Source organism: Drosophila subpulchrella, chromosome 3L (genome assembly GCF_014743375.2).
Source record: "Drosophila subpulchrella strain 33 F10 #4 breed RU33 chromosome 3L, RU_Dsub_v1.1 Primary Assembly, whole genome shotgun sequence".
NCBI lineage: Eukaryota > Metazoa > Arthropoda > Insecta > Diptera > Drosophilidae > Drosophila > Drosophila subpulchrella.
Window position 1 is genome coordinate 18,438,258 of NC_050612.1, and position 16,831 is coordinate 18,455,088.

The 16,831-nt window shown below is 40.7% G+C and overlaps 3 protein-coding genes across 3 annotated transcripts; 1 reads left to right on the forward strand and 2 right to left on the reverse strand.

Moving 5' to 3' along the window:
* Window positions 1-76: 76 nt before the first annotated feature.
* LOC119553960 (putative odorant receptor 69a) lies at window positions 77-7,202 on the reverse strand. The gene is made up of 3 exons (XM_037864656.1): window positions 6,228-7,202; window positions 278-433; window positions 77-210 (listed from the first exon to the last, which is right to left on the reverse strand). Exons 1-3 carry the CDS (start codon window positions 7,200-7,202, stop codon window positions 160-162), a joined length of 1,182 nt encoding a protein of 393 aa, XP_037720584.1. The 3' UTR covers window positions 77-159.
* A 3,706-nt stretch (window positions 7,203-10,908) lies between these two features.
* On the reverse strand, window positions 10,909-12,003 carry LOC119554123 (malate dehydrogenase, mitochondrial). Its single transcript, XM_037864896.1, has one exon. The coding sequence runs from the start codon at window positions 11,956-11,958 to the stop codon at window positions 10,909-10,911; it is 1,050 nt and encodes a 349-aa protein (XP_037720824.1). The 5' UTR covers window positions 11,959-12,003.
* Window positions 12,004-12,528: 525 nt separating this feature from the next.
* LOC119553900 (malate dehydrogenase, mitochondrial) lies at window positions 12,529-13,669 on the forward strand. Its single transcript, XM_037864570.1, has one exon. The coding sequence runs from the start codon at window positions 12,596-12,598 to the stop codon at window positions 13,640-13,642; it is 1,047 nt and encodes a 348-aa protein (XP_037720498.1). The 5' UTR covers window positions 12,529-12,595; the 3' UTR covers window positions 13,643-13,669.
* Window positions 13,670-16,831: the final 3,162 nt, after the last annotated feature.

Consider the following 16,831-nt stretch of genomic DNA (forward strand, 5'->3'; position numbering starts at 1 on the left):
TGGGGTACTGATATTAGTATACCCAAAATTCATTGGCTAGATATATTTAAGAAGCAATTATTGACTTTAAGCAGAGAGCAAGTGATAGCTAATCTACATCTTTGTGTATGTTTAATATATTTTCAGAGCTAGGTTCTTTTGTGACTAATTTGTTCCTCTTTATTTCAGGGAACGGACGCAGGTAAACATTTGATAAGAAAACTTCAAAGTCTGTAAGAAAATAAGTTAATAAAAAACCTTAAAATAATAAACAGTGTTTATTTAAGTAAAAACTTACAGCCATATAGGTGGTAATCGACACAGGTGCCAGCTTGTAGGTTCTCCAAACATAAGGCTTTGTAGCACGCATCATCAAGATCAGCAGCATCTTGCGATAGGCAAGATCACCCTCATACCAATTGTTATAAAAAGCAGCTGGCAACACTTTGTCACTCTGAAAAAAATGAGTTCTTATTTAATATATTTAAGAATTTGTTAAATTAAATAGAATAAAATAATCTTAAAAAATAACCCCTATCCTTTCTTACCGCCAAAGATACCAGAGTACCATTGTGACATAGGGAAAAAGTGTAGATCATAAATAAAAGAAGTCCCACCGTATACTTAATAGCTGTCATCATATCGAGAGTGGTCAAAGTGTAGGACATAGAGCACACGGCAATAGTCGAAGTAGTTAAACTAATTAAAAAGGTAAAGTTAAAGATGCCGTTAATACTGTCTGCTAGCTGCATTATTTTCTGATGGTAACGAATTAGTGAAATTAGTATTTCCTTAGACCTTAAGTCCTTGGCATCTAAATTTTCCAGTTGATTTGATAATCCATCGAAGTGTAGTTCTAATTGTATGGTACAGACATGTATCAATAACTGGTTAGTTATAATAGTGCCCACATTTAGAATTGAAGAGATGGCTTGACTTATATACGAAGCGCATAGTCCAGGAATAGAATCCCCAATTTCCCAGGGGTACCAAACCTCGTTTTGTATTTCATAAGACACTTGCTTAGAGTCCGTTATAATTTGGTAAGCCATGGTTATAAAAGGCATAACGTTGTAGTAGGCATTACAAAATGCAAATACCACGGTAAAATTTCTCATCAATCGAATCGATTTCTTAAGACGGCAGCTCACGGAAGAAGTATTCTTTAACTTTTGATTAAACAAATCCTGAAGCTCTGCCAGAGCATTCTCAATCTGAGGTCTAAGTATTAGAAGCGAAAACATATTAAGTGTTCCTAAAACGACAAATCCCAGCATACTGCCAGCCTCCGAAATCTTTCCAGCATATATCAAAGGATCTGTAGTTTCTGGATCGAGTTGATAGGCGTAGACAGTGAAAGAAACATTGTAATAGCTTAGGTTGATTGCAGCGACTACGAAAAATATTTTTTTTATCCATGTTTCCCCGGCTCTCGGTGACTCTCGGCCCTTCCATTCAAGTCTTGGCATCAGAGCCCATCGACAGGCTATGTCAGTATAGTGTATAACGTCCTCGTAATGCATCGTTGGAAGGCCACCTCATACTGAGAACTTACAAAAAATCCATTTGCTAAAATTAGGCAATCAGCCCGGCAGTGATACTGTCCTGAGAACAAGCAACTGCTTGAAATTAGTTATTAAGTCAATTATAAATTTTTGCAGGTTCCCATGCAAGGGAAATGTTGCTTGTAAGTCTTTTAATAGGAATTTACTAAGCATTAAGTGTACGAGAATTTATTATTCATAATTATTGATGGATTTTTTTTGCAACTGCTAAGTACCTGACACTTTTTTTGGGCTTGTCTGGTTTAAAAACTATCTGTATTAAAATACTTTAATTTGATAGAGCTTGTATACTTTTTTCGGGTTGCTAAACTAACTTACTCAGAATTGAGGCCAATTTACGTTATTTATATTAAGTCTTTACTTTGATTACAAAAACCTTCTCAAACTTTATATCGAACTGGAATTTTTTATGGATTTTAATCCCGTCATTGAGGTGTTTGCTTATAAAGTTCTTATGCCTATAACCGACTTAATGAAATATATAACAAATATTTCAGAAAATAAAATATTAAATTCTTTAAGAGCCCAATACATAGACTAATATAAAAAGACATGATAAGTATGCTTTAAGACTTACCGCAAAAATTAGGTATGTCCCATTACGACACATGCAATAATTATAAATCATGAATAATAACAGTCCAAGCACATGCTTTAGAGCCGTACCCAAGTCGAACATGGTAACGGAAAAGGCCAAGAAACACATGGAAATAATGGATATCGAAAGGCTTATGAAAAACGTAAAATTGAAAAGCATATTCACTCTGTCCGCTAGATTCAAAATTTTCTTGTGGTATATGATGAGGGACTTCAACTGCTCTTTGGCAGTGGGATGTTTTGCATCGATGGCTTCCAGCTGTCTGGCCAATCCATCAAAGTGAATTTCCAGCTGGATGCCAAAAAAGCTAACCAGAAACTGGCTAAACATGATGACACATAGGTTTGTCTGGCACGAAAAAGCCTGACAGACGACCGCAGCTAGGTATCCAGGAATAGATCCCTGGATCTTCCAAGGATACCAGGCACTGCTCTGAATGCGATATCTCAAATTCTGCGATTCCGTCAGAAGTTCTCGAATCATGAGAATATTAGGTAGTAAATTGTAGTAGATGATGGAACTGCTAGTGAAAACAACCAATCTTCTTATAAAACGCGTGTACGACTCGTAATAGTGTTGGCTGCGATATGGTCTCCTTTTGGTTAGTTGAAACAACTCCTCGAACTCTTCCATTAATTTCTCAATATGTGGCTTAAGACTCAACATTTTCCACAAGTTAAGGGTGCCCACGAGGGTAAATCCAAGCATTGCTGCCACGGCTGCCAATTCGGCTATATACTCAATTGGGTCCTTAGTACTTCCATCAACGAAATAGCCGAACATAAAGCATCCGATATTGTGATATATCAGATTTACTGCTCCAAACAAGAAGATACTCCGTCTTGCCAAATTGCGGTTGACTCCCAAAGATCGCCTGCCATTCCACTCGAATCTTGGAAGTTGGGCCCCTTGGCACACGAGGTCCTGATAGAACATAAAATCCTCCAACTGCATCTGGTACTGAATTATTACTGGATTATGCAACCGTATTCCTTGGCGAATTATTGAAATTGGAGGGATAATCCGCGGTGAGAACGTGCAACTGTTTCAGTAAGTTAATTGAGTCTTTTGGAAAGCCTTCTGATTTTAAATGCATAATGGGGAGCACTTAGTCAGGGTAATTTGGAAACAAAATGATTAAATATTTAAATACCAATTTGGTAGCTTAAAATAATAAGATGAAAAAACTCAAAGAATTGTTTTGATTTTCCTATACTAATTCAAGATTAAATATAGTGTATAAATAACAAAGTATAATTTTTTCGTCTAAACTTACCCCTATGGAGAACTCAGAGCCCAAAAAACAGATGACAAAATTGTAAACGATAAATGCAACCAGACCATTAACGCACTTAATGGCAGATACCAAATCGAGAAGTAGAATAGCCACACTTGTCATGCAAAGGGCTATTGTGGAAAATAACAATCCTCCAAGAAAGGAAAAGTTCATTATTTCATTAAATTCATCGGCGATCCGAATAACGTTACTGTGGTATGCGATTAGCCTTCTCAACTCTTGATTGGCACCGGGATGACGAGAGTCAAGTTCGAGTAATTGATTGGCTATGGCATCGAAGTGTAGCTTTAGCTGATAGGTGAATATGCAGATAAGATTGTGGGTGCCCAAGGAGAATGCCACGCCCGCAATCGAGGCGATGCAAGTGGCAAAGTGACCTAGTCCATAACCAATTGCTGATCCATAGATTCTCCAAGGATACCAGGTGTTAATCTGGGTCTTATAGCTGACATCCATTTCATCCGTCAGATGCTCGTACAGTAAACCCACTAGTGGCGCACTGTTGTAGTACAGGGTAAACATCCAAAAGTATACAAACTCGAATTTCATGAAGCCATTAGCCAATTTGTGGTAATGCCGGCAGCGATAGTGTCTCTCTCTGGGTCCGGGATACAGCTCCATTAGATCCGTTAGCAGCACCTCGATCTCAGTGCGATGATATGAAAGGGCGCATATATTGTAAAATCCCACAGAGACGAGCATCAGAGCCCCCGTTGCCTCAGATATCCCGGCCACAAATCGTTGGGTGTCGTCTGCCTTCCGGTCAAATAACAGCCAATAAGTAATCACTCCAAAAATCTGGTAACCCAAGCAAAAGGTTCCCAACAAAAAGAAGGTTCTTCTGAACAGCGGATAAGAATCATTCTCCGCTGGCCGTCCAATCCATTTGAAACGCGGCGCCATTGTAAAACGGCAACTCCTGTCCAAATACTCAAAATACTCATGAAATTCCATCCTTCTCTAAACCGAAACTGAATCTATTTCCCAATATGCATTCGCTCTTATACGTCAGTCTGCAGGACCTAATTGAGTAATTTTTAATCATCTATATTAGGGTTCCTGAGAACAGGCAACTGGTTTTAAGGTACCATATAGTATATCCCCTAGATTACCTCAATAGTGACCTCAGCATAGCAGAAATAGCATATGATATGGTTGCAAAACACGAAGGCAACGAGACCATTTCCGTACTTGACTGCAGATTTTGTCTAAGATTGTATCAAGAAAAACATATAGTCACTCGTATTACATTAGGCATTTGGCCAACTCGTAGTAGTGCTGGCATCGAAAGTGTTAATCTGTAATGTTTTGAGATCCTATCTAGTCTTAGAGGTATTCCAAGTTATTCGCCACATTCTCAGGACGGTATTATGCGGTGGCGCCTCATAGTATCATAACAGCAGTCATATCTTTTAGATCCCGGCCACGTAACCATTAGTACTTTCAGATTTTTCCCTCACCAGGTGCCAATATAAGAGAAGTGCGACATTCTGGTACCAGGAAAAACTTAATTTTTCTGACCTTCTCAAATGGAACTCTCTCTGAGGACCGTCTATTCCTTTGAATACTTAAAATTATAGCGATATATAAAAAAATATACCAATCCAATAATATAGATAAAAAGATTACTTACCGCTGCAGTAATCGAGGTGCCCATGTAGCAGATGACAAAGTGGTAGAGGACGAAGGCCACCAGGCCACTAATATATTTAAAGGCAGAGGCAAAGTCGAGTAGCAGGACGGCAACACTTGTCATACAAATGGCGATAGTAGAATATATTAAGCTACTCAGGAAATAAGAGTTTAAGATCTGATTGACTTGCTCTCCAATATCGAGGATACGACAATGGTAGATGATCAAAATCCTTAGTTTCTGAGAGGATCCAGGCAGCCGAGAGTCCAGACGGAGTAGCTGGCTTGCCAGGGCGTCACAGTGCAGCTTCAGTTGGTACGTAAATATGCAAACAATATTCAGTGAATTCAGAGAATAAGCCACGCCCACCACGGAGGCAAGGGCTTGAACCGAAATGGCCAGCCCAAATCCAATTGCTGAACCTTTAACCTTCCAGGGAAACCACATATTAGTTTGCGTCCTGTAACTCATGTTCTGCCTATCCATCAGATACTCCCAGAGAAGCAGCAAAAGTGGCGCGCCATTGTAGTACAGATAAAAGATGATGTACAGTATGTACTGATACTTCATTGTAAAAAGCGCCACATCTTGATAGTGCTGGGTCCTATAATGATCATCTTTTGGCTTAGGATACAGCACCTGAAGGTCAGCGAAAACGGCCTGAATATGAGGACGGTTCTTTGTGAGTGCCCAAACATTGGTGCATGCCACACAGACTAACATAAGTGAGCCGCACATTTCGGAAAGTCCTGTAACGAACCTAACCGCATCCTCTTCCGTCCGGCCAAGCAAGTAAAAATAAGTAATTATTCCAAAAAACTGGTAGAACAACAATATTACGGCAAGTATGAAGAGACTTTTACTGATTGTTCTTTCTTGGTTTCTATCTTTTGGTCCTCCAGTCCATTGAAAGGGAGCTGAAAATCCCACCTCGCAGGACCGGTCTAAATACTTCATATAGTCTATCAACGGCATTCTGTTTTAAACTGTGAGAAACTAGATAATGCTTCTACGTAATAGCTCTTTTATATGTCAGCCTGCGGGTCTAATTGGGTAATTTTTAAGCAGCTATATTAGAGCTCTGAGAAAAGACAACTGTTCCGTTTGACACACAGTATAATATATCTTAACCTATTACTTAGTATTATTACTTACAGCAGAAGTGACCGCAGTACCCATGTAGCAGATGACGAAGTGGTAAAGGACAAAGGCAATCAGACCACTCATGTACTTGAAAGCAGAGGCCAAGTCGAGTAGTATAACAGCCACACTCGTCATGCAAATGGCAATTGTTGAACATACGAGGCTGATCCCAAAGATAAAGTTCAATATCTGATTAAACTGGTCGCCGATATGTAAAATTCTAGAATGATAGGCAATCAGACTCCTTAACTGCTCATGTGCTCTGGGTTGACGAGAATCAAGGGAAAGTAACTGCCGGGCCATTCCATCATAGTGCAATTTCAGTTGGAAAGTAAAAATGCAGATTATATGTTGGGTGGCTATGCTGAAGCCCACGCCGACAAATGAAGCCAAGGTTATGGTAAGTATAGCCATACCGAATCCCAGAGCAGATCCATGGACCTTCCAGGGAAACCACGTGTTGGTCTGCGTCCTAAAACTCAGATTCTGGTCTTCCTGCAGGTGTTCCCAGAGAAGCAACATAAGAGGGGCACTATTGTAGTACGCATAGAAGACCATGTAGAACATGAATTCGCCTTTCATTATTAGCATGGCCTTGTCATAGTAGTGCTGGCAACGGTAGTGCCTATCGCCGGATATCGGATATATCTCCTGGAGCTCCTTGAACATTTCTTCGATCTGAGAACGGTTCTTTATGAGAGCATAAATATTTGCGATTCCCACACCGACCAGCATAAAGGAACCGCACGTTTCTGATATTTCTGTGACGAACGTGGCCGTATCCTCTGCCTTTCGCCCATTTCGATACCAATAGGTTATCACTCCAAAAAACTGGCAGATCGAACAAATGATACCAACTACGAGCAGAGTTTTTCTTTCCAAGGTATATGGTTTCCCTTCTGTGCGCCGTCCAGACCATTGATATCTTGGAATACACGCCATCCAGCAAGCCAGGTCTATATACCTCATATAGTCGTGCAACTGCATGCTGACTTCAACTATGACTGAATAGAAACTAGTTCTACACTAGACATCGTAGCCTAATTGAGCAATATTAAATTAATCCTTGGGAAAAGCCAACTGCTGGTTTGACTAAAAAAATCAGTAATACCAGTTTAGTGAAAAACCCTATTAAAAAAGATATAAAGTTGACTAATGAATTTATGTTGGTTTAATAAGTCAATAAAATAAATCATTCAGATTTGCTTATTTGGCACGCATTTATTATTAATGGTTAAGCGAAATCATAGAAATCCGTTGGGTCAATAGGCTAATCAGCAATTGAACAAAACCAGATTTAAAGCAATGGCAATTTTATGAGCAAATATTTCTCATGCATATATTCAGCTCCCACATCACTTGTTTATATATTCATTTTATATTCGTGTCAAGCTCGTAATGATGATGCCTTTGAGCTGGTTAGCAGGCTTTTATGCGCTCGTCTATCGCTGCTGATATCAGCAGACAAGTGCTGCTCGTTCTGCACTCCATTTCCGGCGGAAGTCCACCCAAGGAGACGTTTTTATGTACAGACACATATATGCTGTGCCTGCATGTCGGAGCATGTGTATTGTACTTGGCGCTTGTTTACTTCTTTGTTTATGGGCATCCCCAAGGCCCCCGCTCTTTTACGAGTCCGATCCATTGCCAGTTTTTTTTTTATTGAAGCCTTTATTCTGCGGTCTACTTGGTTGCGCCTCATATGCTCCCAGCTCTGAGAATCCAAACCCCAGGATATAACCCAGGATATGTGCTGCCCCTCTACATCCAGGAGCGTTTTTGTTTGCTATTGATTTATGGTTTGGTGATTTCGCTCCTTGTGCGGGCTTGGGATTTTCTGTTTACTGTCGACGTCTCATCAGCGTTTTGTTGCGGTAATTAAACTCTGATTGGTTTTCAATTGTTTTTATTGATTGGCATTGGCGTTTCTTTTTAATCGAGCTTCTGTTGATTCGCAATTAGCCGGGTACTGACTTAAATTCAGTTGAAACATCCGGCGAAAGTGAAATTTATGAAGACAAACAAAGGCGGAAAAGTTGGCAGGACTCGCAGTCCCGCCCGAGTACCCGGCCAATTGCCAAAGGACTCAAATCGAGCGGCAGCTGCGCGTAATGGACAATTTGAATTATCCGTCCGTCGCCGTCGGCGGAGGAGTGTGAGTAATAGTTTTGGCAGCCAGCGCATCTTTCTGGCCAGGAATTTATGGAGATCCACGAGCCAAGGGCCACTACATCGACTCCGGGCCTCTTGGCAGAAGCTGCACCAATTCATCTCCTTCGTCCTGGACGCTGACAAGTGCAAAAGTACGGCAAAGTTATGGCGAAACCAACTCAGACAACTAGCAACTGTTGGACTTATCGATCCACCCGGCGGGCCTTTTAAACTAATTAAGCCCCGGTGAAAGGCGAACAACACATGCTACTAATTTGGGAAATTAACGCGTTTGTTTTGGCCGCTCTCGAAATAAATTACCCCAGAAGATGGAAAAATAAAATTAACTGCTGGCCAACGGTGAGGGCAATGGCCATAAATTCGCATCGAAAGCGAATTCCAAGCTGCAACTTGTTTACTCCCACAAAAAGGTTTACCAATCCCATGGTTAGAAATTACAGCCAACTGGGAAATTTATGTGCAGCTCCATGGAAATTAAACGCTCCGGGCCAGCTTTGGACCAGCTGCTCGGACTTCCGGCTTCCTGAGGCGCTATCCTATTTTGACAAGGATCTATGAAAATAGTGTGAAAAATTATTATTCAACTCCCCCGCTCGCTTGGCATTCTAAACTCCTAAATTAAGATAAATGAACACATTTAGCCGGAGGAATTTATTTGTTTTGATAAGCGAGTCCGCTCAGATTCGTATTTTGGGCACGCCATTTGTCCAAAAGAGGATGTGGCATATAAATCTTTCTACATATATGTTTAAGAAGTGGAAGAGAACGCTTTCTTTAATTAGAAATATATATTTTTTGGCATGCTATACCAAAATATATATTTATCGATTGCTGCTTTTAATGAAAGTGAAACTAAAGGCCAACCGAAATGAACCAATAAAAAAGTCAGTTCTAGTATTATGATTTTGCTACTTGGCAACTTTTTTAATATGCCCCGAAAGATCAACAGCGGAAGAGGACTCGGGTCCAAATGACTTTGGCTAATAAATAAAGTTTTGCACTGCTCAGGTAAACACTCGGCATGACCCACAAAAAGTTTGTGTCCAAATAAACAGAAAGCAGCAGCGATGCCAAATCAGAAATAAGAGAGCCCCCGCACTCGGGGAAAGTAGTTTGGCCGAAAATTGTTTGCTGATGTGGCTTAGATTTTTCCTGCAATTAGTTAACCCATAAACAGAAAGTGTTGCATATGAAATATACGGCCACAAAGTGCCAACAAATTGCCAACAAATTGCCCGGAGGCCAGAAAGCGAAAATTTATGGGGAAGTAAGGGAAAGCGCTATGGCAAAATAACTATGGAAAAACCATTTCCTATAAAGGAAGGGGTAAAATATACATATATTTGTGGATTTCTTTGAATATAAAATTAAAAAACACTCTTAAGAATAGAATCTTCAAATGCAATATATCAAGGTAGACTACAAAATATATATTTTTGGAATACTTTTAAAAATGAATTAAACAAGGACTCTTAAGAATAGAATCTCCAAAGACCTTTAAGAATCGAATCATTAAATGCCAAATAATTTCGCAACGTAATGACTTGGAAAGCCACTTAGCTGAGACACCTTTTTGGGACCCATGTTTTCTTATTTGGAAATACCTTTTCTGGTCTCTGTTCGTAGGTGGGCCACTGGCGAACATGTTGTCTGAAATGCCTGGGCTTAATTTATCTTGTTGTCAGAATGGGTGGCAGCAACAAATGCAGCCGCAGTAGTGAAATTACTCACACACACGCCAAAACTAAAACTTGGCCAGGTGAACTCCTGGTGAAAGTGAAACTGGGTCGCAAGAAAGTTTCGTGCCACCACCCACTTTCTTTTTTGGTTTGGGGGACAACAAGATAAAATGGACACACCCAATGTGTTTTTCGTTTTTACGGGTCGAGTGTGAAATAAAGTGAAGAAAATTGCTGCCTACTTTTTGGGGGCCACATATATAGGAAGGATGTTGGGTTTTCCAGGGGCGGTGTTGCAGGGGGTTCGAAAGATGGCCAAGCAATTTGTTAGCAGGTCGAGCTGAGAGCGTCTCAGTGCAAATGTAATTTACTGCCAGACGATATACGCTGGCCCACAGAAATATTTTGGCCGCAATTTATTTGCGGCCATTTAAACAGAAATAAAACCAAATGAATTTAAAGAACTCCACCCCCATTTGGAAATGCTCGTGTAAAGTTATCCCTTTACTCGCTCGGTTGCCATTGACAAAACTCATTGTTGGTCTTGAGCAGTATTAATATTTCTCCTTTGTCTAGACTGCCTGAAAGCATTTAAATGCTGACAAGCTCTGCCTTTTCAACCAAAACCATCCTAATGTATACAAGATATTTAAATCAAATTTAAATCTGCAACATCTAAATATATTATTTAAATAGAGTTTGTTTTATTTGTTTCTTTATATTTTCTGGGGTCTCATTTTCTACCGGATTTGCAAGAATATAATTATTACATTTGATAAGAGTAAAGCATGTAGTTTCATCGATTTTATTATTAGATATTAATATAGACAATTTGTGGTATTTTAAGGTAAAGCTGCTGGGATTGGAGAAACTGATTTCTCCTTCAAATAATTCTTGGCAAACTGAATCCCCTCTTCAGCATTTTGCCGTAGTATAGGAAGTAGCTTTTCCAATGCCTCTTTTTCGGAGTCACTCATCTGGGGAAGTGGTAGATATCGCTTGATCCCATCCTTTCCCAATTCCAAGGGACTGGCGAAAAAAGGGGCATCGACTAAGTCCGAGGCCACAAAGGCGCACTCGACCACGCCCTCCTGACCTCCAATTCCACGGAGCAGGGAGTCTACGAAATGGGCGCCAGCATATGCCATCGATAGGGTGGCCGATCCTTTGCCAGCCTTGGCATTGACCACCTCTGTGCCCGCCTCCTGGATGCGATGAGTGAGACTCTGGATCTCCTTGGGTCCGCCTTTAAACCCTGGCTGACACTTCGAGATGAGCGGAAGAATAGTGATCCCTGCATGGCCACCTATCACTGGAATGTTTACTTCATCCGGAGATATATTCATAGAGTCGCCAATGAACTTTTTCGAGCGCACCACATCCAAAGTTGTGATACCAAAAAGGCGTCGGGTATCATAGATTCCATGGACCTTAAGGACCTCCGCTGCCGTTGGCACAATCATGTTGATGGGATTGGTGATGAAGGCCAGGAGAGCTTTTGGAGAGGCTTTGCTAATGGCAGTTGTCACCTTGACTGCCACACTGCCATTGGCGGCCATGAGGTGATCCCTTTGCATTCCCGGCAGACGTGGCATTCCAGCGGCCACAACCACCACATCCGCACTAGTCAAAGCCGGTTCCAGTTCCCCCTCCCCGGTAAAACCAGTCACCTTGCCCCTCTGGCTGACATGCGATAGATCCGCAGCGAGTCCCTTCATTTCGGAGAGGTCATGTAGCGCCAGTTCATCGATTCCAGGACACCGGCGGATGAGCAGCGACAGTGGTTGGCCAATTCCTCCTCCGGCGCCCACCACCGTCACTTTTAGAGTACGTACTGCCATAAGCCATGGCGCTGTTATAATGGATGACTTTAGACCTCCAAGTAAAAACATTTTGCTCGGAATGAAATCGTTATTGAAAGCTAAGTCCAACTTTTGACTTTATAGAGAAACGCCTACTACTCAGACACAGTCAATAGGAAAGAGATTAAAAAAGAAATTAGTGTTCTTAAATGCTGATTTTTAGTTAAGTCTAGGAACCAGAGTTGTTACTGCTCAATCGCTTAATAATATTTTTTAACTATTGGAAACCTATAAATAGTTTTATAAAATGTTCTTTAATATTATGCTTTTACTTTTTTTGTTTAAGGCAGAAAAGATTTTCAAGTCTGTTGTATTGCTGAAACTTTCATATTTGGGAAAACTGAGTTTAAGTCGTGAGCCCTTAAGATTACGATTAAGATTAAGGTTAAGTTTAGGATTACATGAAAAATTACATTTTAAATGAGTTCATTTATTCTTCTTCAAGAGTATTTTAGAGGAATGATACTCAGATAAGTTGCTATAAATAACTTTAATATCAAAGAGTTTTTAATTTTACTAATGATAAAGTAATAATTCAAAATCACAACAAAATGTTAAGAACACATTTGATATGCACTCCAAATCACATTACCTTTGCCTTTTAGGTCCCCATCGCCTTGCATTTTAACCCACTCGAATTTTAACCAGTTATTTTAAAAATTATAAAATGTTAAGCCCTCGATTGATTACCCAGTTTTCCAGAGAGCCCCTAAGGGCCTTCCAGTTTGGACTCGGTGGCTGCCGACGAGGTCTCAAGGTCGCCGTTGTGGGTGCTGGGGGTGGCATTGGACAGCCCTTGGCCCTTCTGCTCAAGCAAAATCCCCACATCTCCATTCTCACCCTGCACGACTTGAAGAATACGGCCGGAGTGGCGGCGGATCTGTCGCACATCAACACCCGGGCCACGGTCTGCCCATTCGAGGGCAATGATGGCTTGAAAAAGGCCATGGATAAGGCGGACATAGTGGTGGTTCCGGCCGGTATGCCGCGGAAACCCGGAATGAAGCGGGACGATTTGGTGGGCGTTAATGCCAGCGTGGCCTGCTCAGTGGCCTATGCGGCCAGTGATGCCTGTCCCGGTGCCCTGCTGGCCTTCATCACGAATCCCATCAATGTGATAGTTCCAATTGTGGCCACGATCCTCAAGGCAAAGGGAACCTACGATCCGAATCGACTCTTTGGCGTTACGAGCCTCGATGTGGTGCGGGCCAAGGCCTTCTTGGGCGATATCCTCAATATCGACCCACAAACTGTGGATGTGCCCGTGATCGGTGGCCACACGGGGCGCACCATCCTGCCCATCCTGTCGCAGTGCGATCCTCCCTACAAGGGCACCGATGAGGAGCGCGAGGCTCTGATCCATCGCATCCAGGAGGCGGGCACAGAGGTGGTCAAGGCCAAAGAGGGCCTGGGATCGGCCACCCTATCGATGGCCTACGCCGCCGCCAACTTCGTGAACTCCCTAATCAAGGCGATCAAGGGATCAGATGGTGACGAGTGCATTGTGGAGTGTGCCTATGTAGAGTCCGATGTCACCGAGGCCAAGTTTTTCGCCACCCCATTGATCCTGGGACCACAGGGCATCAAGGACAATATAGGACTGCCCGAACTGGATGATGTGGAGAAGCAGGCCCTGGATTGTATGCTGCCGATCTTGAAGGAGAGCATCGATAAGGGTATCAAGTTGGGCGAGGATATGGTCGACCATTGTTAATATCAATTAAAATATTTTTTACCTTAAGTGGAACGTGCTTTATGTTTTCATATAAGGGTTCGAAAGGGTTTGGAATCCTATGACTTTAATATTTTTGGACTACAAGTTTTTCTTCCATTAGGCTGGTAAGTTAAGAAAGCCCTAAGTTTGTAACTTTTTTGCTGGCTAAATGTCGTGACGGGGTAAAAACCACAGACACAGCTGGGGTTCGGCACCAAACAGTGGCGGATTCCCTTGCCATCGCCAAACTCAGCGGAGCCGCAAATCTTTGCGGTCTCGTCTTAATGGCAAAGAAATTGTGATTTATGCCTCGAGATTTGTACATTTGCACTGCTTGTCTTGTGCGAATATGCCCAAAGTTCACTTTAATATTTAAGTTGAGGCACATAATTTATTTCCTTGTTGGTCTAAAGTAGTTTGGCAAGGGTTAAAATCGACACATCTTGCTAAGTTTTAGGAAGTTTGCTTCCAAACCCCTTCCCGGAATTCCTGGATCTGGATCATTCATTACCTAATTAGTCGCAATCTTATTTTTCAACCAGGCAAAGGTGGCCAAATTAGTTTCCATGTTCAACTAAATTACATTAATTGAATTCGGCTGCCTACATCTTTTGGGTGTCGGTTCTAAGGAGGTTCAGTGGCTCAGGCATCTTGCTCAAAAGTATCTGAGTCGACAGTTTGTGCCGACATGAAAACTTTACGTTTTCTGGCTTGTAAGCCCTTAAAAGATTTATTATGTAATTGGATTTGTCGTCGCCTTTGTTATGGCATGACCGATGTTATTATTTTGTCATTGCCGCCACAAAGGTCAGCCATTTACTACTCGAGATTGTATAATTTAATTAATGTAAGTAGTTTGAATGGTTTTGCTTTTAAGTAATCAACAGTTTGCCTAAATATAGTTGGCTTTTACATATATAAGTATTTTTTATGGGAACAAATATTAACAGAATTTATAAGATAAGTTTCTCACATATTTAAAATCAACAAACATTTATTTTTTATTTAATAAATTTAACTACACTTTTTATTTTATAATATATTGTATTGAGGCTTTACCCAACATCTCAACAGAAACGGCTTGGAAGTTAAACTTCCAGCACGGAGAACTCCTTAAACCTTTTACCAATGGCAGATTTTTTTGGCCCACTTCATTGTTACCAGTTTGTTGCATAGGCAGGCAATAATTTACAGAAATTATACATGACCACTTAAGGTGTCATTAACGTTAACGACCGCCGAACCACGGAACGGCCGAAATGTGTGTCGGGGCATTATGAAATGTTTAACAGCCTCGTCTGAGGGCCGCCTGCAAGTGTACGGCTATGTGCACTTTTTGTCGGCGGCCTCCTGTCGACGACTCTTGGCTCTCTTGGCGGCGAGCCCCATAGTGGTCCTGGCCGGGTAATCCAAAATTAATGGCCTGTCAGTCATACCCGAGCTACAATCTTAGCCCACTTTGAGCAAAAGCTACGGCTACAGCAGCGATTCCGTCTTATAGCCGGTCGTGTGCTACATCCTTTCTTTGTGTAAATTTCCGCTTTCCGTTTTCGGCAAAGTAGACCGAGAACGAGCTTAATCGAAAACGTATGAATGCAGCCGAGATCTAAAAGGCCTGCCTAGAGATGGTATGCCTGGTGATTCGGTGCATTCACGAAAAGGGTACTTTATTTTGAAAATATTTTAATGGCTTCCTTCAATGAGCATAGAAAATAACTCAGACCTTTAGGTTTGCAAGATGAATAATCAGAAATGTTCCATAAAAAATATTTTGAATCTTACGAAGAAAAAAATCAATATGCCAAAATTCTAAAATAGATTATAGACAACTATTTGCAAGGAATTTGAAAAATCTAAAGAGCTTAAAAGGATCCTATGTACTCTCAATGTCAAATTTAGAATAATTAATAATAATTTTTAAAGGGATTATAAATGAAAGTAATGATATTAGAGACTTGAATCTTTTTGGATTTATAGTTTAACATTTAGTTAGGAAGTGGTATTTTTGTACTTAGAAAAAAAAAACAAAATAAATCGGAAAATTATATATATATATATGTATTAATAATCCTAGTTCATGAGTTAGCTGTACATATGTATTTTTACACTGTTTGAAAAAAATAGTCTTTAAAGTTCTAAGTTTTCCACCGGAAATAAGCTACCTTTTAGAATTTTGACTTACAATTTGTTAACTAGATATAAAATCGAAAAAACTTTAAAAATGTTTTCTTTTAACTCTGAATGGAAGGCTTCCCTCAATTGAGCGTGATTTCCGTGGGTTCATCAGCTTCCTTCACCCATCTCTAGGCCAAAGCCACAGCACTTAAGCGCCTTTCGTGTTGCGCTTTTCGGCTCTCCCTTTGGCCAGGCCCAGACTGCGGTTAGAGCAGCCAAGTTATTACAAGCGCAAAAATATTTTCACTTAAGTAGCTGCCACCATTTTGCTCAATTTATTTCCAACATCAAGCTCTCATTCCAAATTTTTTTTTTAATTTTACACACAATTTTCGTGTAATGTTTGGCTTTCAGCTTGTGCTCTTTTGAGCGAAAACATTTTGCAATCCTGGCTGGTGAAAAAACCGCTTCGTAATATTTAATTGAATGTTTTCTGTTAAATGTTGTTCCGGCATTTCTCCTCAGGCCTTCGGTCCTGAAAATAAATCATATATTCATCGTTGGCTTACCATTTGTGCCCCAACCAGATCCATATGAAATTTCGGATGCAAAAATCTGTGCAAATTTGTTGGACACTTGACTGCTACTCGTACATGCATTTGTTAGCTGTGGGTGGTTGCACCTTTTTTCATACCATTTCCGGGTCAACTGAGCGGAGGTTTTCTTTTTGTCAGTGTGCCACCCAGAAATATGAGACTTCTGGGAATAAATGAAATTCACAACAATTTTTTTGACATCGTTTTGTAGAATTCATTTCTGTGCTTTTGGGCATTTAACGATGTGTAAAAACGTTTGCCATTTCAGTTAATTGAATTGTTTCTGTATGCAATTTTATGGTGTCTGTGTGGCAGTACAGTGAACTCGATGGGGAATATTTCATATTTTAATAGGACAATTAGGATGCACTTACGGGAATTTAGTTATTTACTTGTAGAGTAGCTATTAAGAGATAGAGTAGGTTACAAAAATGAACTAACTTCAAATAAACGTTCTTTGGCCTTGTTCAATATTAAA